At 36.6% G+C, this 26,288-nt stretch overlaps 1 protein-coding gene across 1 annotated transcript in view; it reads left to right on the top strand.

Annotated features, from left to right (window-relative positions):
- THSD7A (thrombospondin type 1 domain containing 7A) overlaps positions 1 to 23,728 on the top strand; it is a 217,238-nt gene extending 193,510 nt beyond the window's left edge. Inside the window, exons 21-29 of the mRNA XM_074836557.1 lie at positions 3,001 to 3,118; positions 7,072 to 7,217; positions 7,647 to 7,821; positions 9,889 to 10,062; positions 11,075 to 11,170; positions 14,190 to 14,272; positions 14,611 to 14,821; positions 18,161 to 18,248; positions 19,801 to 23,728. Coding sequence (XP_074692658.1) covers positions 3,001 to 3,118; positions 7,072 to 7,217; positions 7,647 to 7,821; positions 9,889 to 10,062; positions 11,075 to 11,170; positions 14,190 to 14,272; positions 14,611 to 14,821; positions 18,161 to 18,248; positions 19,801 to 19,885 — 1,176 coding nt within the window. The 3' untranslated portion in view covers positions 19,886 to 23,728. The remainder of the gene's footprint in view (positions 1 to 3,000; positions 3,119 to 7,071; positions 7,218 to 7,646; positions 7,822 to 9,888; positions 10,063 to 11,074; positions 11,171 to 14,189; positions 14,273 to 14,610; positions 14,822 to 18,160; positions 18,249 to 19,800) is intronic.
- Positions 23,729 to 26,288: the final 2,560 nt, after the last annotated feature.

The raw sequence follows: 26,288 nt of genomic DNA, 5'->3' as shown, positions 1-26,288 counted from the left end.
AAAAAACCCCCAACTTCACATTTTCTTTTGACTATCACCATCTCCAGATATGAGCATCAGCATAGCTAAATACAAACATTTCTTCTGAGCCCCTGTGCTCTGGTTTCCTAATGCGTTCATATGATCCTGTGCGTTTCAGTCAATCAGCTAAAGAAGCTAGCCAGTCATCCTGATTACTGCCAGGATAAATCAATTTCTAGAGCTTATTTCCAAGTCCTTGTTATGTTAACATAGTTCCCTTCAAACTCTCAAGGCAAAGTAATACTGGATTACTTGGTCTCTAACTCTACAAAATTAGCACATCACAAGAACTCAGCTTGTCTTTTGCTTGAGTCTTTGAAAATCAGATCACCTAAAGCAAGATGGCCCTGGTCATATTCATATTTATTGGCTTATTTTTATTCATTTACCTTCAATTAAAGATCAGAAAAGCCTAGAAACCAGCAGTTTTGTCTGCATTAGAAAGCAAACTTTTCTGGTTTATTGGCAGATAGTCTGCTTGTCAAATTACATGATTAACCTCCAGCAGAGGTTAATCTGCAGTGCCAAACATTCCTATAAACAAATACAGATACTTTTTGTGGATCACAGGGTTTATAGAGCATGCTGATCTGGCAGCCCGCTGCCCCTGGTGTGTGTGACCAGAAGTACAGGGTGCTCAGCAGTAGCTTTCAGTGTAGCTCCTCCGGTACTTGCCATTCTCAAATCAGAAACCACAACTCATCCAGAACAGAGGCTCTTTCAGGGAAGGGAGCTACTGAACACTTTTCCAAATGTTTTCTAAGCTCTTCAAGGTGAATTGTGGTTCACCAACTGAAGGAAAGAGAGAGATGAGAAAAGAGTATGTGATTCATATCAAATTGCAGCCTGACAATTGTTCCCCAAATCTATTTCAGCTGCACTTCAGTATCTAAGGCATGCAAATGGCAGATCACTGTGGGTAATCTGGCCTTCAGCTTTCTCCTCTTCACCTTTAATATCTCTCTTGGGCTTTTCCTTTTCTAGCTGCCGAAGTCCAGCTGAGAAGGCCAGTCTTGAAAGAGAGCAGTTTTGTTTCTGTAATTAGCAGGAATCAATTCAGCACACTTTAAAGCCTTTGCTCAGAAGATTTGACCCAAATATGGACTTTAAAGACAGTTCTCTAGTTTCCTAATTATGCAAACTTCAGATTATCCAAAGGTTTCAGGTGTTGTCTGTGTGCAATAGCTGGATAATCAAGGTTATGCTGTACCACAGAGAAAAGCCAAGAACGCATTCTTTGATTTATAAAACAGAACAGAGGTCTAAAACCTCATTTGTCTCAATAAATGGTACTGCAAATGCAAATTTAAGTCTTGGTGAATCTATCAGGTTGAGACATTTCCAGTACTTGTAGTGGTTTATTTATGGAGGACATGCTAATGTTGTGCCTAATTATTGTTCTATGCTTGCATTTAGTAGGAAATAGTGGTTTTATTTCCTTTTTAAAGTCTTAACTGCTGGTTTTATGTCATTAACCTTTCCAGTTGTTAAAATTAATAAGTTTTGAAATGTCTAGTTTGCTTTTTTATCTTTTTTTAAACTATGTGGGGATTTTATCTACTTAAAAGATATCCACAACCTCCTGTGATTCTGACAGGCCTCAATGATGATCAAGTTCCACTGGAGAGGACCAATGAAGAGGACAGTCTTTTATGCTGGGAAACTGCAGATCTGTTCATATTGGAAGGATTGATTTTCTTTTGTGTTTTGTATCATACACACTATAATCAACTTATCCTTTTAACTCCTTCTGAAGTTGGGCAGGCTGCAGGGATTATTATTGTCTTGCTAATATTTTTGCTATCAGTTGTATTGCATCTTGTGTAATATATTCTCATGTGTGTTACTGAGAATATCTCTTTTCTTCCTTGGATGGGGAAAATCTGGAGCATAGGAGTTTATAAGAACATAGCAATGGCTTTACAGGATCAGACCAAAGGACCATGTAGCCACTGTGCCATCTTCCAGCATGGCCACAAAACTCTTCCTTCCCTGTGGGGGTTCCATCATTTGTTAGTGCTAGGCTGACTCCTGCCCAGAGAAGAGCTCAGTACAGAATGTATTTTTGGGAAAACAAGTGTCTGGCTATTTTCTATGTCCCCTTCTCTCATACTTCCCCAGCATTTGCAGCTTTTACTTTAGGGTTGTTAGAGTGTTCAGCTTTTTGCAAAGCTTTTCAGAAAAACAAGCAAATATGCAAAGCTATATTTGTTTTAGAACAAATCCTTGTCAATGTCATGTCAATATTTTTGCATACATCAGAATGCATAACATAATATATATAATAAACTTACACACCATGTTAGGAAAAAAACAAGAAAGAAGCATAAACAGATACCCAAGAAAGAGTAAGGAGAACAGACATACAGAAATTTCTATCTATTCCTCTCGCAGCCTCCACTTGATTTCAGCTCTTGAATTGCATTTGCCCAATGTGTGTTTAGACCTTCAGATTTCTCCATTAACTTGTTCAGTTTCTCTTGATCCTCCTGTAAATTTTTAGTATCTGCAACATCTTCTGACAAATAAACTGACTATCCAATGCATGTTCATCCTTTTTTGTTAGTTTTGAACCTGGCTCCTAGTATCACTTGAATTCAGCTGTTAATAGCTGTTGATAGTTCAGTATTTTTATACTCCTATTTCAAAATACTTTATTGATACTTCATAAATTACTTTGTCCTTTAAGTATTGTATACAGTAATACTGTAGAGATGAAGCCCTCCATTTATAAGCTCTAATTTAGAAAATAATTGATGAAAATAGGATTTAAGCATGTATTTAAAAATCAGCATATGCATTAGGAATGTCTTGAAGTGAGATTTTTAAACGTCCTACTTGCTTTACTTTTTATTTAGTAATGACTTCATGCTTTGCTTAAAGTTTTAGTTGTCTCAGATTCACTGTGTCCAAATGCATACCCTGCACCAATGACACAGACCAGGTGTTACCTGCTGACTATTGAATATTTTCTTTTAGCTTGGTTTGGAGAAGACATGGCAAATGAATACATCCTGTGTGGTGGAATGTCCTGTGAACTGTCAGCTCTCTGACTGGTCCCCTTGGTCTGAGTGCTCTCAAACATGTGGCCTTACAGGTCAGTATGTACCTTTGGCATATTTTAAAGACTGAGCTTTTTCTTTCTTTCTTTCTTTTCTTCTTTAATAAAAGCAATAATACCTCTTTTTGCAGAAGTACAAAATGTAGCTAGCTAGGGAGAGTGATGGGGAGATAAATCTCACGGGAAAAGCTGTGGATATTGTCTACCTGGATTTTCGAAAAGCATTCGACACAGTTCCCTGTAGAATTCTCATAGAAAAACTGGCTGCCCATGTCCTGGATGAGTGAATGGTCTGCTGGGTCAACCACTGGCTGGATGGATGGTCCCAGAGAGTGGTGGTCAATGAAGCTAAACCCAGGTGGTGGCTGGTCACAAGTGGTGTTCCTCAGGGCTCCATATTGGGACCATTTCTGTTCAACATCTTTATTGATGACCTTGATAAGGACATAGAGTGCATTATCAGTAAATTCGCAGATGACACCAAGTTAAGTGGGAGTGTCGATCTGCATGAAGATAAGGAGGCACTACAGAGGGACTTGGATAGATTGGATCGGTGGGCCAACGTCAACAGGATGAGCTTCAACAAGGCCAAGTGCCAGGTCCTGCACTTGGGCCACAACAACCCCCTGCATGGCTACAGTCTTGGGGAGGTGTGGCTGGAGAGCTGTCTGGAAGAGAAGGATCTGGGGGTTCTAATTGACAAAAACATGAGCCGGCAGTGTGCCCAGGTGGCCAAGAAAGCCAACGGCATCCTGGCTTGTATTAGAAATAGTGTGACCAGCAGAAGTAGGGAGGTGATAGTCCCCCTGTACTCTGCACTGGTGAGGCCACACCTGGAGTATTGTGTCCAGTTTTGGGCACCTCAATACAAGAGAGATATTGAGGGGCTGGAGCGAGTGCAGAGGAGGGCGACGAAGCTGGTGAAGGGCCTGGAGAACAGATCCTATGAGGAGTGATTGAAGGAGCTGGGACTGTTTAGTTTGAGGAAGAGAAGGCTGAGGGGAGACCTCATCACTCTCTACAGCTACCTGAAAGGACATTGTAGAGAGGTTGGTGCTGGTCTCTTCTCACAGGTGATTAGTGACAGAACAAGGGGGAACGGCTTTAAACTGCAACAGGGGAGGTTCAGGCTGGACATTAGGAAAAAATTTTTCACAGGAGGAGTGGTCAGACAGTGGAATAGGCTGCCCAGGGAGGTGGTGGAGTCACCATCCCTGGATGTGTTTAAGGGTCATTTGGATGAGATGTTGGGGGATATGATATAGGGGAGAACTTTGTAGAGTAGGGCTGATGGTTGGACTCGATGATCCCAAGGGTCTTTTCCAACCTGAATGATTCTGTGATTCTGTAAATCAGCTTATTCAGGGAAATAATATGCTTCAGTAAGACTGTACTCACTGAAGATAATGAGAATTTGGCCCAGAATAATTTCTGATTCTGGGAACAAAATAAGATATGAAGAATGATATATTGAGACAAAACCAAACACTGATGTGAATATTTATTTTTCAGCTGGTGTGAGGGAGGAAGAGGAGGAAGGGATTTCCTCTTAAATTTCGTTAGTGGTGAATTTAGAACAACTAAACTTGAAGAGCAACACAATAATTAAAACCAACAAAATTGCACACTGCAGAATTCCGTATTTTTAAAAATAGAACAAGGGCAAAGGGACAAGTTACTTTCACTGTCATCCCATTAATTTGTTTTTTCCAAAATGTTGCTAACCACTATCTAAGTTTTTTAAATCAAAACTGTATCAGAAAATCAAAGGCACATTCTAATTATGGAGGAACTCATGTTATTTATTTGCATTGATATGTCTCAGAATAAGGACCTGAAAGTACCATTTTGCCAGGTAAGTAAGGTATACAAACTACTGAAAGAGAAGGGTAGAAGCCCATCTATGAAGCCTCTTCATTCTGTAATCATGTCTGGAATATGTCACTACAGATATTGGATGGTTAGCAGTGTATGGAATCCAATTTCAACTGCTGGGCTCAGAGTAAAAGGATATTGCATCTTTTTGTGTTCCTTGGGGAGCGTACCACAGGGAAAATGTCTAGGCAAAAATGTCTGAAAGCTCTGGCTACCTCAGAATCCCAAGAGAAAGACCTATGGATTTTTTAATGGTAACAGTTAATAATTTGATACTGCAGTATCTAATAATGTAATAATGTTTCAGTTCTTTGACCTTCTCTCAAAGCACCACTTCTACATTCAAATAATCTACAATTCTATCTTCAAAATAATCCCTATAGAGTGAGAACTGAACTAACAGCTGTATTGAAGACTTAAATATGTTGCCAGATTTTCCTTTACAAGCTTCTGTTTATATACAAGACCTGAACAATTGGCCTGATTTTTTTCTGAATGAGAATTATTGCTGCTATGCTTTTACAAAATGTGAATGTGGGTCACTATCTGAAATCCCTCTGCTTTCCAAGTATAGAATTTATTTGTAGAAGTGAGAAAATTTATTTTAAACAGTAATGTAAAACAGCTTTCAAATTTTCGGTGTTTTTAACAGATGATGGCAACCTCACATGTAAGCCTTGAAGCTGTAATTTTTGTATTAGGCAGGAAGTTGGGAGTGAGCGCTGTTTTTCAGTAAGTAATAGCCATCTAATAAACCCAGTGACCACAAAGCTGAACCACTTTTGTGCACCCATGCAAATGCCCATAAAGTTGAGGAAGAATTCTGTATGTAAGAATTCTGCTCGTTGCTGTTTGTTTTTTTTCTCCAGTACTTTCAAGAAAATCTTTTTTCTCCTGCGATATCTTAGTTGGAGCAGCTGTGAATCCAAGAATGATGAGGCTTCACTTGGCAAACACCTTTCTAGCTAGCTGCAGTGAACACGGCTGTCTGGGAGATTTATATAGTTCTGCTGCTGCATTGTGGCTTGTGTAGCTTGGTCTCAGCAAAAGATTCATGTCATGATCATTAGGGTGTTCAATTCCAAATGCATCTGATTGAAATTTGGAATTCAAGATGAGTTGTTTTGGCCAGGTAACACAGGTGTTATGTAGGTAAATCTTAGTTTATTATAAGCCTCAGTATACAAATTTAAATATATACATCTTATTTCAGACTTGGTTCATATATTTATCTATATATAGATTAAAATACCACAGCTGCACTGGTTTTATGAAAGCCTTTGAGAGGTGCCAACTCTAGATCAGCCACTTTACCACTACTTCTGGCACAAAACAATTTTTTTGGTTATATCACATGACCTCTCTGTAATGAAGCATAATGGTCTAATGTCCACTGCAAGATGAAAGAAGAAAGAGTTGCCAAAAGGATAAAAATGTCTTCCTCTTTCTGTTTATATAAGTATTTGAAATAGAACCTGTATCTTAATAATGCTGGGTAAGTGTGCTACTCATCGTTGAAGAGAAGATTAATGTTGGATAAGCCTCTTGTATTTTCTTTGGGCCTGAGTGAAGAATCCTCCATCTCCTGCAAAATCTGCATGTCACGTTATCCAGACAGACAGTGAGGGAAATTTGCAAGCTGTTCCTGGTTGCTGGAATCAGACAACATGGGATACATGATTCTGGATTAACTCAGGGAAGAACAGAACATGTTGGTCTCTTCTAGCAGCAGACTCCAGAAGAGGAGACAGAATCTCCACTGAAGTGCCACAAACATATTGTCATGTTCAGAAAGAGTATTTTTCCCCAGGCTTCTAAACTAGAAAATTACTACTTTTGCTTGCTGTTACAGGAGCAATCTGAAATCCTAATCAGACATCCTCCTGCACTTCTTGCAGTACAAACAAATGATAGAATATAAAGTGTCTGACTTGGAAAATATAAATCCATATAACAAACAAGAGCCAACAGATCTGCTTTACAATCTAATTTATCAAATGTGGAAGAAATTACTTTATTCAAACATAACACTTTTCACCAAAATAGAACCATCTTGAGGAATAAATCAGTCTAACTACGTTGTTGTTAGTTATATTGCTGTTTCTTATTTACAGGAAAAATGATCAGAAGGAGGACCATAAATCAACCATTTCAGGGTGATGGGAGGCCTTGTCCTTCTCAGATGGAGCAATTCAAACCCTGTCCAGTAAAACCTTGTTATCGATGGCAATACGGTCAATGGTCTGCATGCAAAGTAGAGGTAAAAGCCATATAGGACTTTGAAGGTATGGAGCTTGTATATCTAGGCATATTTGTGATATGCTCAGATACCTGCTTCATAACACTGTAAACAATTTTCTTCCACTTCTCTTATACAAAAACTAAAGATGTATTCTTAAAGTTCATACTTGTCAACAGATGCAACAATGTCCTACAGATAAATAAAGTATAAGTGTACTTTAAGAAACAGTGGCAGCAGCCAGCAGAATTTTTGGTTGTTTTTTTTTTTTTTTTGGTTAATTGGTTTGTTTGTTTGTTTCAGAAGTAAAAAACAATGTCTCCCCCCCCCCCCCTTGGAATGAATAAGTAGTTAAGCAAAAAATAATAGAAAACAGGGTGATATGTAGCTCAGATCTAGTCTTCTGTCACTTTGTTCAGCCCAGCATCCATGCATGTCCTTCTTCCCCAGGATGCCCAATGTGGAGAGGGAACACGAGTGAGGAACATTTCCTGTGTGGTTTTTGATGGATCCATTGAAGATGTTGGCAAAGTAGTAGATGAGGAATTCTGTGGAGAAGTAGAGCCTGTTATAGATGGTAATAAGAAGATGATACTTGAGGAAACCTGCACTGTCCCTTGTCCAGGTAACAAAGCTACTAAAATAAATGTTGCATTTCAAGATTGGTTGGGTATCATTATAGTTATCAGTGCCTAGCATTAGCCACAGGCAATTACATATTTTTCACATGCTTTACTGATTGAATTAATCCATCAAATGACCAACAGTTACTTTCTGTAGTGGATTCATGACAATAAATCAATTAGAAAAAATACCAGGTTTTAAATTTTATAAGACATGTCTCAGTCACAGATTGTACCTTATAAGAATACATTTTTTTCACAAAATCTTTTTAAATAAAACCTGTGTTTAACTCTATAAGCAAGAGTGTTGACTTATAACTAAATATTTGCTTTAAGTGCTTAGATCACCTAACAATTTTATTAATACTTTTAATAGTAGCTAAGAACTTGATGCCTTTTATGGGTGTCTAAGGAAGCTACTCTAGAGAGTCTTATTTTTTTTTCCAACTGAAACTAATACTTTAATCTCTGAGAAAATGTGAGTGTTTCTAGCTGTTTAACTTGCTGGGTGTAACATGCGCTATCATTGTCCTTGTGGACTGAATCCAAAGGAGCTGTTATAAATTATCAGGTCCATGACCCTCATACTGAGAAGGATTAAGAGCCCATAAGAGCTGTTAATTTCCAGGAAAACCCCTCCAGTTAATTTCAAACGCTTATTTGTAGAATTTGAAGTATATTGCTGTTGTTCAGTAGAGTCATTAGTGATGTGTCTTCAGAAATAGTGGTTAACTCCTTCAGTTCTAATGTAGCTATTGTTCCATACCAGTATTCTGGTTTTGTTCTCTTGCAACTCTCCTCTGTCTCAGAATTTTTTACAGTTCATTTCAGGCTGGACTGAAGGTAAAGTTGCCTCAATAAATAGAAAATAATCAAAACCAGAGAGGCTTCCATCACTGCTTTGTGCACAGCATTCCAATTGCATGATTTTCACATATTTTTTAAATGAAAATTGGAAGAATAAAAAGCTTGTAGTTATGTTTTCTTATTATTATTTATATATAAAAAACCCCAAATGCTTACTGCTTGCTTTTAAGATTTTGCTGAGCAGGAACCTGTTCTTCAGCAATCTCACATTTAGCCAGCAAGAATAACTGCCCTGTGGGGATGTACTAATGATACACTCCAACTAATGTTTCCAAAAATCACTACTTGTTTTCCTATTATGTATACATCAGTTCTTCAATTATTCATTTCTTCACATGCTTTCCTAACGTTGGCAAATAAAATTCCTTCATTAATCAGGCATCTGGTCAACACAGTACTGATTATATCTGTCATCACTATAATGCAAGGTAGCATGAATTTTTAATAGCACTTTCACTGAAATAATGAGAACTAAGAGGTTTATTTATGAGTCTGTGCACAGTCTAGTCCCATTTTGTACTGCAGTTTTAACAAAATGGTCTCTTTGTGTTGTGCCTCAGATCTTCCTTAAATGTTCTTTATCCAATCATGCTAATTAGTGTCATTAGTATAATTATATTTTTCAGTTTTACTCTGTAAGATAAAATTCTACCAGTCTCTATTATCCTAACATGAAATAGCCAGAGCAGACATTTTAATCACCTTCCCATTTCCCTTTCTTGCAAAGAATGTTCCAGCAGTTGCTTCTACTGTCTGTTTAGAGAAATTCTGAATGAGTATAAGCAACAATTAATCTTTTTAAAACTAGACAATGTTTTCTCCCTCTAAGATGAAAGAATTCTGAACAAGATACATAAATTTAGCATAAGGCATACAGTGCACAATACCCTAAAATTTACAAAAATCTAGCCATTGGTTGGAGTGTTACTCAGAAATTCAAAATGAGACTGATCTTATGGGAATGCTATAGAAAACTACCCTGCTTTAGAATAAATAGGTTTTCGTATAACCTTTTTATTACTATATTCAGAGAGTGTCAAAATATTATCTTAAGTATAAGTCACATTTAAAAAGAGGAGTGAAAGAAACTATGAAGAGGGAAAATTAAGAAACTGGATTTGGACATTTTTTTCTAAGACATATTCAGTGTGAAAAGCTTCACATATGATGATCATTCATCTTATAAAATTGCTATTTGACAGGTGACTGTTACTTGAGAGAGTGGTCAGAGTGGAGCCTTTGTCAACTAACCTGTGTCAATGGTGAGGATCTAGGCTTTGGAGGGATACAAGTCCGATCTCGGGCAGTGATCATTCAGGAATTAGAGAATCAACATCTCTGTCCAGAACAGGCTTTGGAAACAAGACCATGCAATGGTAAGCACCAAAATGAACATAAAGCCACTTCCTGTAAGAAAAAAATACAGAAAAACAATAGTTTTGTTTTCTTTCTGTTCACAGTATCAAATTTAGACAAATACAGATTTGATAGACCTAGGAATGCACTTAAATTTTTGTTTTCCAGATACCAACTGTAAACAGAAAATCTTCTAAATGCTAGCTATCATATGTTACCACTTTAAACACAATCTTTGGAGAACTTATGATCCTTTTTTAATAATGAAATTTTCTTTTATGGTATGAGAGAAAAGTAATTGCCTTATCTGCTTGATAACATTAATAAAAAGAAATCTGTAAGTTTTGATACAAAACCAAATTTAGGTTTCTGTCTACCCTTTGAAGTGCTAATCACATGACAAATGCATTAAAAAGTCTTAGTCATGCTTACTGCTGGTACTGGACAAAGTATCCAAGTAATTTCCTGTACAGACATTTCTTGTCCGTTCAGAGGCCAGACAGATCAGGCAAAAAGGAATTTTGTATTTATAAGGGAGCTAAGGTGCAGAAGGACTTCATGATTTATCCCAGGCCATATGAGGGGTGTACAGCAGAGCTGAGACATGAAGCCAGATGCATCCCAGGCCAATTCACCAAGCCCTGAAGCTCAGTGTTGCCAGGAAAGGAACCTGACTCCTGAATGAGTTTTATGTGACAGATGGGCCACAACCATTATGAGGTTATTGAAAACATCTGTTTTGGCCATTAACTATATTATGCTTACTTCACAAGCAGTGTGTACAGCCATTATAGTTAGTGTCCTGGACACATCTGGTCTATTCTGTACATATCCAGTAAGTGCAGGAGACCTTGGGGCCTCCATGTGTGCAGTGTACCCTTCTAAGTTGCTGAATGAAGGAGGAAGGGCCTACTTAGCCATAAAAACCGTTTAAACCTAATGAGTATGGTCTACTGATGAGTGTGGCTGCTGCCAGTGGTAGCCTAAAATGTTGTCAGCAAATTTCTTGAAAAGTGAATATTCTCTGTGTAGATGGCCAGTGCTATGAATACAAGTGGATGGCTAGCCCATGGAAGGGATCTTCTCGAACCGTGTGGTGCCAAAGGTCAGATGGTTTAAACGTCACAGGTAACTATTCTTTTTATATACACACAAAAGCTGGAAAACAGATGAATAATGCCTTTTCCCAACAAATGGAAATTTATTTTTTTTTAAAGAATCTGCTAAAAACGCTTGTTCCTGATGTATGAATCAACCTGCTGTTGTCTTGAATCATCATGTTTTTGCATACTAAAGATGTAATTTCTTTTCCAGAATTATGCAGAATTATGTAATGCTAAAAATAAATATAAATATTATCTTCTGTACTGGACCTGGAACATTTTACACTCTGTAATTTTTTTTTTTTTTACCACAGACATCTTTACATTTCTAAATTTAGGGTTTCAGATTTCAAGCCCTACAACAAATAGTACTTTTATGTATTAAAGTTCATTTCAGTGCCTATACAGAGGCAGAGATGCAAAGCTCCATAATATCATGCATATATCATATATCTCCTTAAAACTTACAAAATATCAAATTTTAATAAATGTGCTAATGAAAGTTTATTTATTTACTTCAGTGACATAAACCTGTAGCAGGATCCTTCAGTGGACAAGTATGGGACGTAGTTACTTTTTGCACAAACCAAAACACAAAACACCATGAATTAAGAATGACTGAGGTCTCCGAATTCAAGAAAATCTTCATATATATCTATTTATATGAATTTATTTATCAGAATTAGGGATTCATTTAAACTAAGAGTTATGCATTTGTTGTTTAAATAATTTCTATATCAGCCCAGGTGGTAGTAAAAGAATCACAGAGATTGTAAGCATATCCTCAATGATAGCCACTGTCAGGTGGGGAGCTCTAATTCATGGACTCCCAGTACAATACTTCTTGATGATGGAATCCACCACTACTGTCTGTTGTAACAGTAGAAATAAAAATATCTGTATTATTTTCACAAGGTTTTGAAATAATATTTAATAGCCCAAAGTCTCTTTTGCAAAGGTCACCTTGTGCCGTAAGAATATTAAAATGCATCATCTTCATAATGAATGCAACAAGGCATTATTTATGCACCTTGATTGCTTCCTGCCTAGCTAAGATGCTTGTATGGTAAGTAAAACTCGAAGTAAGAATTCTTATTGAGATTAATATATGTTATTGTCTAATAAAGGTCCTACAGGATTCCAAAATAAATAGCATCTTGGTGATTATGGATCTGAGATGTTAAAATCAGGATATATTCATAAATCACAGTCAGTCACATAAAAATAATAGTTTGTTCTGATGTAGCTGAATACAGCCATGTGATTCCAGGAAATTCCAGGAAAGACAAGTGTGTGAATATGTGCTATTGGCAGATATTTTCATGACAGGACCTCCTAGGCAGACTAACCTCAGACCTATATTGTATCTCTTTTTTCAAAGTTTGTTTGTACGTGGTTTTAAAGCTGTGGTAACTTTCTGATTTGAAATGAAGACTAGTGGAAATCCCAGACAATATAATCACCAGTTTCCATGCAAAGCAAAACTGTATTTAATAGATGTTCCTGATAGTTTTCAAACAAAGCACTTAAGTATAATGTTCTGTGAGCACTCCTCTGCATGAAGTATAAAGTTGTGAATGAGATTATAATTTAAATTTAAATGGTTTTTTGAAAGTGGTTTGTATAATCTACAGTTTAAGAGCTCAAACTGATAGATGCACATATATGATTTAAATGGAAATTACCTATTTTGATGTAGGATCAACCCATATCTCTGATTATTGTGTTTCTTTGCTGCCTTGTTGCTGCACGTTTGGCTCTAACACAGTGTATTTTAATTCAGACATTATCAAATTTTTATTATGAGTCCTGTTGGTTTTTTAAGGCCTTTATTTATTTACTTACTTGCATAATATTATTGTGCTGAATAGTTCTTTTCTACTTGAAGGTGTTGTTTCCCATGGGCGATGAGGCAAGTCTTTCCTTCAGCAGCTTCCTTGGATGATTTTATTGCATAGATTCCCACAGGCATGTGATTTGTATGCTAGGATGTATGATCTTCCTTTCTGGGGATGGGGAAAACTTATGGCAACCAGCAGCGTTTTATTTGTTCTTCATTGGCCATCCTGTTAACACTTGGATCTACGTAACCACATCTAACTGCATCTGCTATGGTCGTGACCAATCTCAGTTATCAGGATTTCATCATCATATCACACCAGTATAAAAATGTTATTAATTTGGGAGGTGCAATATAAGTCATCCTGTAGCAATATAAATTTTAAACGATGTGGTGCATATCTCTCTCCTGTAAGCTAGAAGGAAACCAGGTAAATTCAAACTGATTCTAAAAGTATTTTGAAGTCATTCTGGCTGAAATGACAGTGAAAGCCTGATTGTGTGTATTGGTCCATAACAATAACTGCACTGTACATAAAGCTGTAGAAATGAGAACTAGGTCTGTATAACAAGGAAAAAGACTGAAACGCGCTATATCTTCAGTATCATAGCATTCAGTACATGCTTTACTGAATTAAAGTACTGAAGTACTGAAAAGTCTTAGGCTAGCATGAAATGTAGCTTCATAAGAGCCAAAGCTATAGCATGTGTAAAAGTGGCTACTGAGGAGCCGCAGAAAACAGGTATCCATTCATAAGCTCTATGCATAGTTTGTTTTCAGTTTAACAGGCAAAGATACAAATCAAAATTATGCTTTTATTTTCTTTGTGACCACAGTTTTAATATGCAAGTCATAAGGAGGGCCGTAGAGAACCAAAATCTGTTTCCTCAAGCCCAACAAAACACTTAAACTGTTTTTTGAGCAAGCTGTCAAAGGAACAAAGGGAAAAACAAAAGGTTCACTTGACAAATATTAGTTCTGTAAAATGCACATGAATGCAAATACATGTGCTGTATCCTTACTCTGTCTATAAGAAAATGATTTTTGATACCAATTATCCTTCACCTTGGAATAAGAGAAGGGCACTTAAACTCAAATTAGCAATAAAATTGAAATCCATGACATACTGTAGCAAGTTATGACATCAGTAATTTAATCAGTGGTGAGGTATTACCATGTCAAAATATGATTTTCTGTCCTACAGGGGGCTGTTTAGTGATGCGCCAACCAGATGCTGACAGGTCATGTAACCCACCGTGCAGTCAACCCCACGCTTACTGCAGTGAGGTATGTGCTACTGCATTGGAGCATAAAACACCCCCATGAGGGCTTCCCACACACCTCTCTGAATTACAAAGAATATGCCAACAAAACATATATTCAGAGATTTTGCTAATAATGAATTTGTTAAAATCAACCTCAGACCATTTTCTACCTTTCAGTTAAATGTGGAATAATCTCTGTTGATTTGGTACGATCCTGCATAAAAATATATGAAGAGGTACTCTTCAGGCTAGCACTCATTAAAACAGTCTTCTCTTCCAGTCAGCCATGTTGTTATGCTTTATAGCTCACAGAAGACTGTGTTTTTCTGCTACACAGTGTAAAACACTTGTTCCCTACAGACTAGAGCGTGCAGTTGTGAAGATGGATACACTGAAGTTATGTCCTCCGATGGCACACTCGAACAGTGCACTCTCATCCCAGTGGTGGCGATCCCCACCATGGAGGACAAAAAGGGAGATGTGAAAACCAGTCGAGCTGTGAACCCTACCCAGCCCTCCAGTAACCAGTCAGGACGAGGAAGGACCTGGTTTCTACAGCCTTTTGGGCCAGGTGAAGTCATGCAATGAGCAGTTCTTAATGCTAAGTCCTGCTGCAGGGTCTGGCATTTACATTTTTTGTGATGCCGAGGAAGAGAAGAAAAACCCTTAAGTGTTCATTTAAGAAGACAGGCATCTGCCCTGACTGAAAAAGGAAGAGACATAAACAAACCCCTAGCCTTCTCAGCTACTCCATAAATATATTTAATGAAATCTTGTATTGCAGAAGATTTCCTTTTAATCCCCTCTACCTGTTAAAATTCACAGAAGCTATTTGAAATGTGACTTTAGAAGGGAGTTGGCTGCTAAGGTGAAAGCCAGGATATTAGATTATGCTGTCTCAACCAATAATGCTGTTGACAGAGGAGTGCAAAGGTAGCACTGAAGACTGCAAAGAGTAAAGGCTGCTTAAAATTTGCAGCCGTAGCAGAAATTGTAGGAAAATAATAAGTATAGATATGCTAATGCTTTTCTGCCATATCCATATTTAAACTAATTCATGTTAGACAAGAGCTAACCATATTACTGATATTTAGAGTAGACATGCTCTAAGTCTCTATAGACAATATTTGGTTTTATGATGGAACAAGTTCTTTAGAGCTAACAAGGATTTATGTGCAAGAGTGGCAAGAAATATAAGACAGTTATTGCATCAGAAATACTTTATAAAGTCCATCATGTAATCAGATTTCAGTAAATATTTCCTGGTACTATTAAGCACTAAGATAAATAAAACTTTAGTTAACAACATATTTTCAAATAGAGATATGACGCTTGTCCAAATTGTTAATTATATGCAGACAGGAATTGGTTATTTTCTTAAGTGTCTTTTAAATCATAGAGCTACATATTCTAACACAGTTGTGTCTTAGGATGTTCATTTCCTTCTAAGGCTTTTATGAATGTTTTTAATTTGAGAACTAAAACCAATATATTTACATTCATAATCCGTAAAATGCTGCAAACTGAGAACTACAGCAACACTTCTAATAAGCAGATTAAATTATGTTCGGGTTAGAAATACTTATGTTAGATTCATTAGTCCTACTAGCATTTACTGTTATTTGTACTGTGATACTATATTTGATACCTGCAATAAAATGGTCTTTACTTCAATTAGTTAATACTTTAATCCACAATAAAAAAAAAAAAAAAAAGAAAATTAAGCTTTTCTGGTCCTCCTTTAAAAAATAGCATTTTACCAAATATGTTATCTTTTACTCATTCTAGCTAACTCCACCTGAAAATGCCAGAAGGTGGGTTGTAGCAGCCAGAGTGAAAACCGTAAGCAAATGTCAGACAGTTGCCTTCAACTATTTAAGAATGTAGATGCTCATGTGAGCTTAGACATGGTTTTTTGGAGCAAGGAACAGTTGAGAGATTCATGAAAACTCACCAGTTTTCCAGTAATTCAGGTTAGGAAGGAAACATAGCTCAGCTCAGACAGAAACAATGGTACTCAATAGAACTAATACTTTATCCAATTAAGATATGAGCAAATGTGGAAGAAAGTGAACATTTTACACTTCAGATGAGATTTATGCTTGATTGTTTTAATTTCAGGATTGGGTATCTATTGGAAAGGTTTTAATTTGCTCTAGCATGATTATTCCTTTCCGCACAGTTTCTAAGTCTAGATCTACAATAATTCGTCCACTGTCTTCAACAAATTATATTGCAGTTCCAGAAAAGAAGGTATTAAAACTACCCTCTTCGAATGTCTGTGCTGATGTATTACTAAAAACAGATGAGTTTGAGATGCTAGTTCCCTTGTATACATAGAAATAATCTGTTCAGAGGGAATTCAGACAAAAATAAATAAATCCATACAGAAGATAATGCAGTCTTTTTTTCAAGGAGATAACACTATTTTAAAACAATCAAACTCAACCTGAAACCCCTTACATTTACCAATGGAAATAAGCCAAGGAGAGAAGAAACTAACCTATTTAGCACTACTGAAACCTGAATTCCTCTCATTTGTTTTACCATATCACTGGGTACGTCAAGTCAAATCTACTGTTCAGTTCATCTTTAATGGATCAGTTATTTCAGTTATATCAGTTATTATCAGTTATAACGTTTCATTAGGTTGATTAATGTAGTGAATTTGATTAGTCTTGAACAAGTTGTCCGCACGACTGCAAGACTTTGCATTGCTAGAGAACAGAAAGCCTGAACTTAACTGCACAGCAATAGAGTTCTACTGTGAATCTGAGCAAAGTCAGTCTGAATAATTTTATTACATTGTGGAAGCATCAACTGCATTGGTAATGCCTTTTTGTTCTACAGAGGTATCAGGAAGAAATAAGTATTTGGTCAGAAAAATTTTAGCTGTGTGTGCTTACATTGAAAATATACATGACTTGATGAAATAAAAACTTTGCCACTTGTAAATGAAATAATTTTTTTAAATGGAATTTTCATTGTCAAGGAGGTGAAACAAGGCTAGCTAACCTCCTGTAAAAGAATGTTTTCAAAAAGCTATTTAGAAATTTGCAAAATGAGTCAGATAAAAGTAGTGAGTCAAACAGCATGCACTGACCTTGGGTTGTGACACGCTCATTTTGGGTTCAGAGCAAAATCCCACAGACAGAGAAAATCAGACCATTTTTCCTGGGAGAACAGGGTACATCTAGGATCAAGGCAAGCAGGAGTGTGGGATGTATACCTCAGCCTGCAGGGACATCATGTCCAAAATACAAACTGCACAGGCTGCACATAAATACAGTCCTTATTATCAACAGACAGTTGTTCTGTTTATGAGCATGGGTTGTCTTTTTTGGTGTATTTTTGCTTGTTCTGTGAGGGGAAGTTGTTTTATAGCAGCAAAACTTGCACTTGGTAGGGGAAGAAATTGAAAAATTATTACCTTATGCAGAAGTGAAAATTGTGTATGTGCAGTTAAGGTATGGATGAGGTAAAACATCCTAAAGGTGTTTAAAAACATTAATAGCAACAAAAATAAAAATAACAGGAGATTGATTTACTGGAGCTAGAATGGAAAGTGATGCTAGTGGCATAAATGAGTCCTGGGCTGACAAGCAGCCCCACAATCACGCTGAAGGATTGCCCGCTACCAGCGGGCCCAGGGGCTGTGTTTCTGGGGGTCTCACTTGCTGCCTCTGCCCCCACATCTCGGCTCTGTTTGGATTACCCAGACTTCGGCTGAAAAGCAGAGCAGAAGGGCACAGAGAGGTTAATGTTCAGTTGTTTAATAGTATTTACACTTACTAAGCTGTAATTGCTAGTGAAGACATTTATTTTGGGTTATAAAATATTTCTATACTATATCATATCTAATTCAACAAGACTAACTCAAACACTACTGACTAACATTCATTCCTTTTAGATGGGAGGCTGAAGACCTGGGTTTATGGTGTAGCTGCTGGTGCATTTGTTTTACTCATCTTTATTGTTTCTATGATCTATCTAGCCTGGTGAGTTCTTTAATTATTTACAAACAAGCAGTCCCACACAGACTATAATGCAAGCATTTACACTTGCTGCTGTAGAAACTGCAGGCACTTCTGTGAATTGCAGTGTTTAATTTTTGATGTCCTTTTGTCCAAGCTCAGGGTAGTGGACTGTGGTTGTAGTCTAGATGATGGATTAACAGATGCTCTCCTGAGGTTAGAACTTCTTACAAATACAGGGTAGCTTATTGTATTGTTTATTTTTGCTCAGTTTATCTCTGTTAAGAATGTACTGTGTCCATGAGAATTTCATTGTGTCTGTATCACAAAATGCAGAGAGAAATAGCAAGGAAGAAATTTAATAATCAGATCAGTCAGATTTGATATTTGGCGGGATATAGAGACACAGAACCAAAAAAGGTCTGAAAACTTTCTCGTTTATTTTTCATACAATATTTTGTTGAAAAATCTTAGTGCATTGGCAAAGCAAATATTTTTTTACAAGAACAAGTTATCTTTGAGAATGCTCTCCCTGAAGTTTTCTAGGTCCTGTTTGGAATTTCTGATCCAAATGACTGTGTAAGTGGAAGGTGAGGGAAGTGTGATCATACACATCAGGCTCTTGGCTGTACTGCATTAGTAAGCATTTGTGGGGCTTCTAGATTTGTTTGGGTTTTAGTAGACCTTCCCCAAAATCTCACTTCTGTCTAAGTAAGGAAAGAAATCTTTTATTTTTTGAGGAAAAGAAAATCCATTAGCATACAACTCCACTGCAGATTCTTCAGACTGGAATCTGTGGCCACAGAAAGCCACAACTGGTTTGGTAACAAAGATTTAGATTTGGGCAGCCTAAATGACATAGCTGAGATAAGATTTTGGTCAAGACTGAAGATGCATAGGTCTGATTTAAAGAAATACTTATATTACACTCTAAAAGAAGACAAGTACTAAAGCATGCTTAAACATGCATTTTGGCTTGGTAATTTTAAAAACGATATCAAATGGGTTGGAAATCCTGCTGGATTAAAATCTATTTTAAGGCTAGACAGGGAATGGTTATGGCTAACAACCATATCCCTGCTATTTATGACTGGTTTGATTATAACAACTAGAATTAACCGTAGTCATTCCAGCAAGTGTAATGAGATGAAACTAATCCAAAGATGGGACTTTCCTGTGGAAATCCTTGATGTGTCAAGAGAGGTTAAGATTTGGGTCATATAATTTAAAAGAACCTGACTGTGGCTTTGATACATGACCAAATATTGCACTGCAGGCTCTGGGTTCTTCTGAAAACTGACTGATCTTTCAGCAGTACCAGCCAAGGATTTCATCAAGTCACATCAGCACCATAACAGCCCATTTCTGAACAACTGAGCTTTGAATTAAATGTTGCTTTGGATTGATGAAGAGATAATTACTGATCCAAGTGAAGGTTTTAGGCTTATAGCTTTTACAAATGAACAACCAAATGCATTATCTTAAAACAATACATTTATCCTTCATTTAAGACTGAAATCCATCTTTATATGTTATTAGTTTCTTGTTCTATTTACAAATTATCTTATTGTTTCAGCAAAAAGCCAAAGAAGCCCCAGAGAAGGCAGAACAACCGACTGAAACCTTTAACCTTGGCTTATGATGGAGATGCAGATATGTAAAATATAACTTCTCATGGTGACAAATGGAGTCTAAATTAATGGATTGAAATCAGAAGGTATCCAAAGCCACAGGGATTTTCTATAGAGTGGATTAAGTGTTTTGACTTTTTCTTTTTTGTAACTGCACCATAGATAAAGGATGGATTTCATAATGCCTACGGATATTCAAGGTATTATTGTTTTATTTTAGACCATCAGCACTGAGAAGTCTGGCAGAATCACATTAACAGACACTGCAGTTGGAGATTTGTGGTCTTTCCTCAATCTTACAAACTATAAGCACCACTTCTGTCTCCAGAATACTGTAGCTGACGTAGTAATAACAGTTGGAAGGCCCTGCATCATTAACCAAGTATAATCAGTGCGCATGAAGAGTTTGTACCAAGCTGTCTATGACTCTTTATATTCAAGCATAACATATATACTCAGTTGAACCATATGTATTACTCTATCAGATTATATACTTGTTAAAGAGCATTTTAATGCTTAGTACAATATTAACTTTTAACAGGGATTAACCCACTGAGCAAGTTCAACAGTTTACCAGTTGATGATAACTTGTGTTAACCTGCATTTCAGAGGGCAATGACTCACTTGCAAAATTCTGTCCTGTTATCACTCCAAAGTATAAAGGCCTCATATGTACATCCAGAAAGGAGGCATTCTCAGATTCAGTATTTTCTGGCGGCTGCTGTCTGGAAAAAGAATACCCATTGTAAATGTTACAATATGTTTCTACTTTCTCTAACTCTAAACTGTTGCCTGCATCTTTTTTGCTACATGTAAGGCAAATTTTTGCACTATATTAGTGCAGCATGATATGCACTTAACTAGTATTGCCATAGAAACTGCCTCTTTTCAGAAAGGATGATGATGTAACTTGTGCAAGGAGTGTCAAGTAGACAGGTCTTGAATCCTGAAGAGAGTAGCGTTTGGTTTGGACTGCGACTGGATGGAATCGGCTAACGACGTGTACTGTACACACCGTTCCTCGTCACAGCAGCCATTTGTAGTCTATATCATGGCAGTAATACAAGTGTCTAGTTTCCTGCCCCATCTACCTATACTGGTATAGATTGTCCTGCTGGTTTCTAATTGTACTTTGAAGGCTGTTTATGACTAGATTTTTTATATTTGTTAACTTTGTTAGAAAAAAAAAAGAAAAGAAAAAGAAAAGTGGTTGCCCTGTAATCCTGAGTGACATACTTACTGTCTAAAAAGGTATTCTGATTGTTTGTTTAACTAAAATAAAATGGGTTTGCTTTTTTTCCTTCTGCTAGTGAGAGTGTTTTCACTGTTGCTGACAGTGCAATACTCAGAGCCCTCTTGTCTTTTCTAATTAGGATAATTGGATAGACTCTCTTAATTATTCAGTTACACTCTTGAGTGTACTGGCAAGTAAACAATAAGATCGGTAGTTCTGCCATTTTAATACTCATGACTTTTTTTAAAACTCTGGTGGTATAAAAACTCACTGTTAACCTCTTCCATGTTTATGGCTTTTCAGTGTTATGCTTCCAACATGAAGCTCATTGACTTGCCACTGTATCTACATGCCTGTTACAGATGTGATTCATGACCTGAGAAGGGATATTCTCATCAAATGGCTTCTATGTGTAGCCTGAACATATAAGTGACTGTGCCACTACTAAGCAATACAAAACTTTATCAGGCAACCTCTCAAAAATAATTGTTATATAAAGTTCAGTATTAGGTTCTCAGGTCTTTTTTATAACCTAAACCATTTCTGCCTACTCATCACACTATTTACTCAAGAAGCACGAGGTTTTGCACACTGAATAAAACTGTAGCTTTGCAAACTTTGGCCCAGATCCACTGAAATTGATGACAAGACTCTCATGGACATCAGTGGGTAACTTCAGTCCTTAAAAATACCTGCCTTTGGTCCATATAGAATAATTCTTGGAACCAATGTGCATTTGTGAATGTTCAAGAGAGGTTATGGTCCTGCTTTAACTTAGCTAACTTATATTACCAGTGTGGTGTTACTGCTTCAAGAAAATGACCTTCTTCCCACTGTGTAAGTGTTCCCCAAATGGGAACAATGAGCAGAGAGGAACAATAGTAAAAATCTTTTATACAGGTTTAATTTCTCATCTTACACCTTAATCTGGCTGCAGCTGGTAAAGTGCCATGGCCCCCTGCCACAGCAGTGGTTCATTCATATACATGTTGCAGGACTGGGGGCTTCAGTCTTACGTCACTTTGTAAAGATCCATAGGGAAAAAACAAATCTTGATGATTTTAATTACTTCAGCATTCCTGAGTAGAAAACAAGAAAAACCTTGTTAATTCCTATTTTGTCAGACATGCAAACAATAACATAGAAAATTTATAAAGTTTTAAAGAATGATAACTATCATGTGGAGACATAAAGCTTAATCATGATTTCTGTACTTTTATAAGTCTGATTCTGTGTTGTCAAATAGTATTGAACCAATAGGAAATTGAGGGAACAGGGTTTCTTTCATTGGCAATGAGTCATCTTTCTTTATTATACTGGCTGGACTTAGCAGGAGCCGTTGCCTAGTTCTTGCCTTGAAGATTTTTATGTCCTAAATCTAAGAATTTAATAACTTGAAGTTAAAGGTATGCCATCTCCTTTTTCTTACTATGTAAAATGGACAACCGAAGAAAGAGATAGGAGATTTTTTTAAGTACGTTTAGCCTTTGCAATCCATGCAAGTATTTTAGTATGTATTACATTTTATATCTGGTCAGTGAATTTTGCTGGTGCACATCTGCATCATACTAGTGCTGCATTTAAAATCTAGAGTGCATTTTTATTATTAGTTTTTTTACAAACAAAGTGCACGGAAATTTGAAGCCAGAATGGCTTCCCTCGTTATCAAGAAAAAAATACTAGGCTATCAGGAGGGCTGAAATTTTATGTAAAGCTGAAAGTTGCAAAGGTGATTAAGCCCTTAAACATTGAAACAGAAATAACTAATAGCTGAGTTAGCAGTATAGAATGAAAAGCAATTTGCTTTAAAAATGAGAGTGCTTCTACAAGTCCAGTGCCTAAAGCAGCCACTACCGTAGAGTGTTAGTTTGTGAAAGTAACGTTTCCAGTGATCAAATAAACCATTCAGAAAATAGCAAAGTAGACATCTTCCTGTTGATGTGGTGGTTTGTATTTTCCTTTTTAAATCTGTAGTTTCTAGGTTACTGTGTCTGCTTTGAGTCCTGGAGCAGTTCCTTTTTGAAACTTTGATGCAACTGCACAAGCTTGTTTATATTTGGTATAAAGCATCAATTTTGAAACTCCCTTCCTCCTGCCAAAATGTAATAAAGTTTGTTTTCCAATATTACAATCTGAAGAGACCAATTTAAAAATTCTGTGTATAAATCACTGTAAAATATACCTTGAATGAAATAGAAATCTGTCTTTTTACCTTTATGTAAATTGTGCTCACCCAAAGTTAAGAGTTTATTTTGCCTAACTTAATTTACTTGAATATTTATTTTGTAGAACAAGGAGGCAGCTGTCTGAGGAATGTTTACTTTTCTTTGTTAATGTTAATTTGTACATTGTGTAATGCATTTTTATTTTTTAAATTATGTATATTTCTTTTTTAATGCACAAAATGTTTACGTACAACTACTGCAAATTTGTGTATATTGTCACTAAGCTTTATTCAGTTAATACAGATGACATGAAAATGTAACAAGTCTTACATTTTCATCTGGGTTATTTTCTACATAACTGATGTATTGCTGACAATAAATATAAACACAAAATCATTTAATGTCTTTTTTTAATAGATGTAGTATACTATGCTGGGATAGAGTAACAATAAAAGCCAGATCCCTAAAATATGACCACCTTTTAAATAGTCTCTTTTTTTGAAAGAAATTAGCAAACATATTCCTGTTAAAAATTTGGTATTTCTCTTTAAAAAGAAAGAAAAATGCTTCCTGGTGTTATGGTAACTATTGAAGTCCATTGCTACAGTCCTTGTTGACATAGAAGTCTACAATGCATATTTAATCAATCGATAAATGTCCAATAAATGCAATAAAACAATGGTATTTAAAATTTTGTCCCTTAATTGCCATTTTTAGTTCAGAAAAAACAGGCCATTTGTGGAGAATAAGGGGTGCATCAAGATCTCACTGAAAGACATCTATTCACTTCACTGAAGCTGAATCTGTCTCTGTCCCTATACAAGAAGGAACAGGGAGCAAAATCCCCCTCCTCCAAATAAACAAACATGCCCAATGTAATCAATAAAATTGTTGTTTACATCCCAGTTGTTGAATAAACATTACCAAATTCACTCTAATTTCTTCTAGAATCAGGAATTTGTTGTTGATTACCTAAGAAAAAAAGTGACTCCACGCTTTTTTCATAACTGCTCGTATTCTATCTCTGCTCTCTCCAAAACTCAATTTTTTCATGCCCATTTCTGCAGCATATATTTACACACCAGTTCATGGGGGTTTGTCCAATTTTAGTATTTATTACCTTCCCAGTAACTCTTCCAGGCTAACCCTTAAAAGTTTGAAACCCAGTTTTAAGACAATACAACTTTGATTTTAGAGGCATTTCAGGATTTTCAGAAGTACCGCCTACATACATTTTCTCCTGCTGGAATCCACAGTAAAGTAACAGAAGCATTGGACTTGTCTTCCCACCTGCAATTTAATAGAGGAATTTTTTAGATCATTTAAGTTTGTTTAATTCAGTACAGGCAGAATTCTACAAACAGTTAAAAAGGATACTTGAGACTAGAAAAATAAAATTCTTATTTAAACTCTTCAGAAGAGAATTACGGTATGCTCATGAAGATCATATGGTCTTCACGTTCAGTAAAGAAAGACTGCAATTGGTCGTGAGGCTTCTAGAGTAATGGCTTACAGATTGGGAAATTTATTCTTTATTTTAAAAAATACTGGGAGGATACAATTTTCCAATACAAGTATTATGAAAGGAGATAAACAGACAGGTAAATCAAGAAGTTTAGATAAGTCTTGTAAATATTTTAACTTTTTAGTAATGTGAAGACCTACAGTATTAGGTCTAGAAGATTATCCTGCTGAAACAGTAGTGAGCTTAAGCAGCCATTCACGATCTGCTTGGCATCACTAAAGCACAATTTGGCTACAGAAAAATTTATTTCAGAATCTTCCGGTTGTTTTCTTAGACACAGTAAAGCTGAATGTCTATCCAAAAGCAGCCAATGACCAGGCAGATGAACAAACAATTTGCACTTTTTCAGGGGGGTGGGGATCTGTAGCAGGAGGAGTCTTAGTATCTGCTTGCCTGTTCATTTATTTTTCATCAGAGCGAGCAGCTGACTCATTTTGCTTACCTTCATTTGGGCAGTGTCCCTGGCAATGCACAGCTTGTCCTGTGGTGACATCCTGGTGAAGCATCTCCTACATCCTTTTGAAAACTGGCATCTTTACTAAGTCCTGCTTGATCTGAAAGGTTGCAAGGCTTACTGTGAGGCACACCTTCAGTGACAAATGCCATTGCTCATTCTATTTGCCATCAGATAATTTTGCACCAGGAGAGGATTGAGCCTCATGAACAGTAGTCTCAGAATGGCAGATTGTTAGCACCAATCTGCTGGTATTCAAGCGTGGCAGTGCTTTAAGTTGACCTTTCCAGCCTGATGGATAAACCATTTCTGGTATTAATATTCTGATACTGTTGAATACTACCTAATCCTGCTTGTCCCAGCCTGGTTAGGTAACAGGTCTGCTGAAGAGGAGGTGGGGGTGGGGGTCCTGGTGGACAACATACTCACCATGACTCAGTTGCAGACCCTGGCAATGAGGGAGGCAACCGCATGCAGGGCTGCATTGGCAGGAGCTTGAAGAAGGTAGTTAATCCCCCCAGCCCTCACAAGGCTCTGTTAGGAGCCCTGTGTCTGGTTTGGGGCCCCCTTTGGGTAAGGGAAAATGTCCATCAATTTGACAAGGTGAGGAAGCTAAAACTTAGCCACAGGATCATAATCCATGATCATAGCTATTGTTGGTTTCCATATTCAAAGAAATCACGTTTCAAACAGTTCAGGGTTGAACCTATTTAATTATGTTTATGTATTTACAAATCTTTTGTCTTTTTAGAGAAAATAAGGTTTGGTACTTGTCTGTTTATAGGTGAGGGGTTGGTGGCTCCCACATATGTTTAAATATTTTGTGGGTTGTATTCAGAACATAGTCCTGAAGTTTATTAGAATTATGTTCTGAAATTAAATTGTAAAATAAATGAGTTTTTGTTTATTTTCAAAGATAGCATTCATAGAGTCATTATAATTCTTTAAAATGGCAGAAGATTACTTGTTTCTCGCTCAATAAATATCAGATCAGTTTTGCTTAGCTTACAAATAAAAAAAGTTTCATCACAAATTCAGTGTTGGATTTGAAACAA

This window comes from Strix aluco, chromosome 1, assembly GCF_031877795.1.
Source record: "Strix aluco isolate bStrAlu1 chromosome 1, bStrAlu1.hap1, whole genome shotgun sequence".
Taxonomy (NCBI): Eukaryota; Metazoa; Chordata; class Aves; order Strigiformes; family Strigidae; genus Strix; species Strix aluco.
The sequence above is the reverse complement of the archived record's forward strand: the minus strand, read 5'-3'. Positions and strand labels throughout refer to the sequence as shown.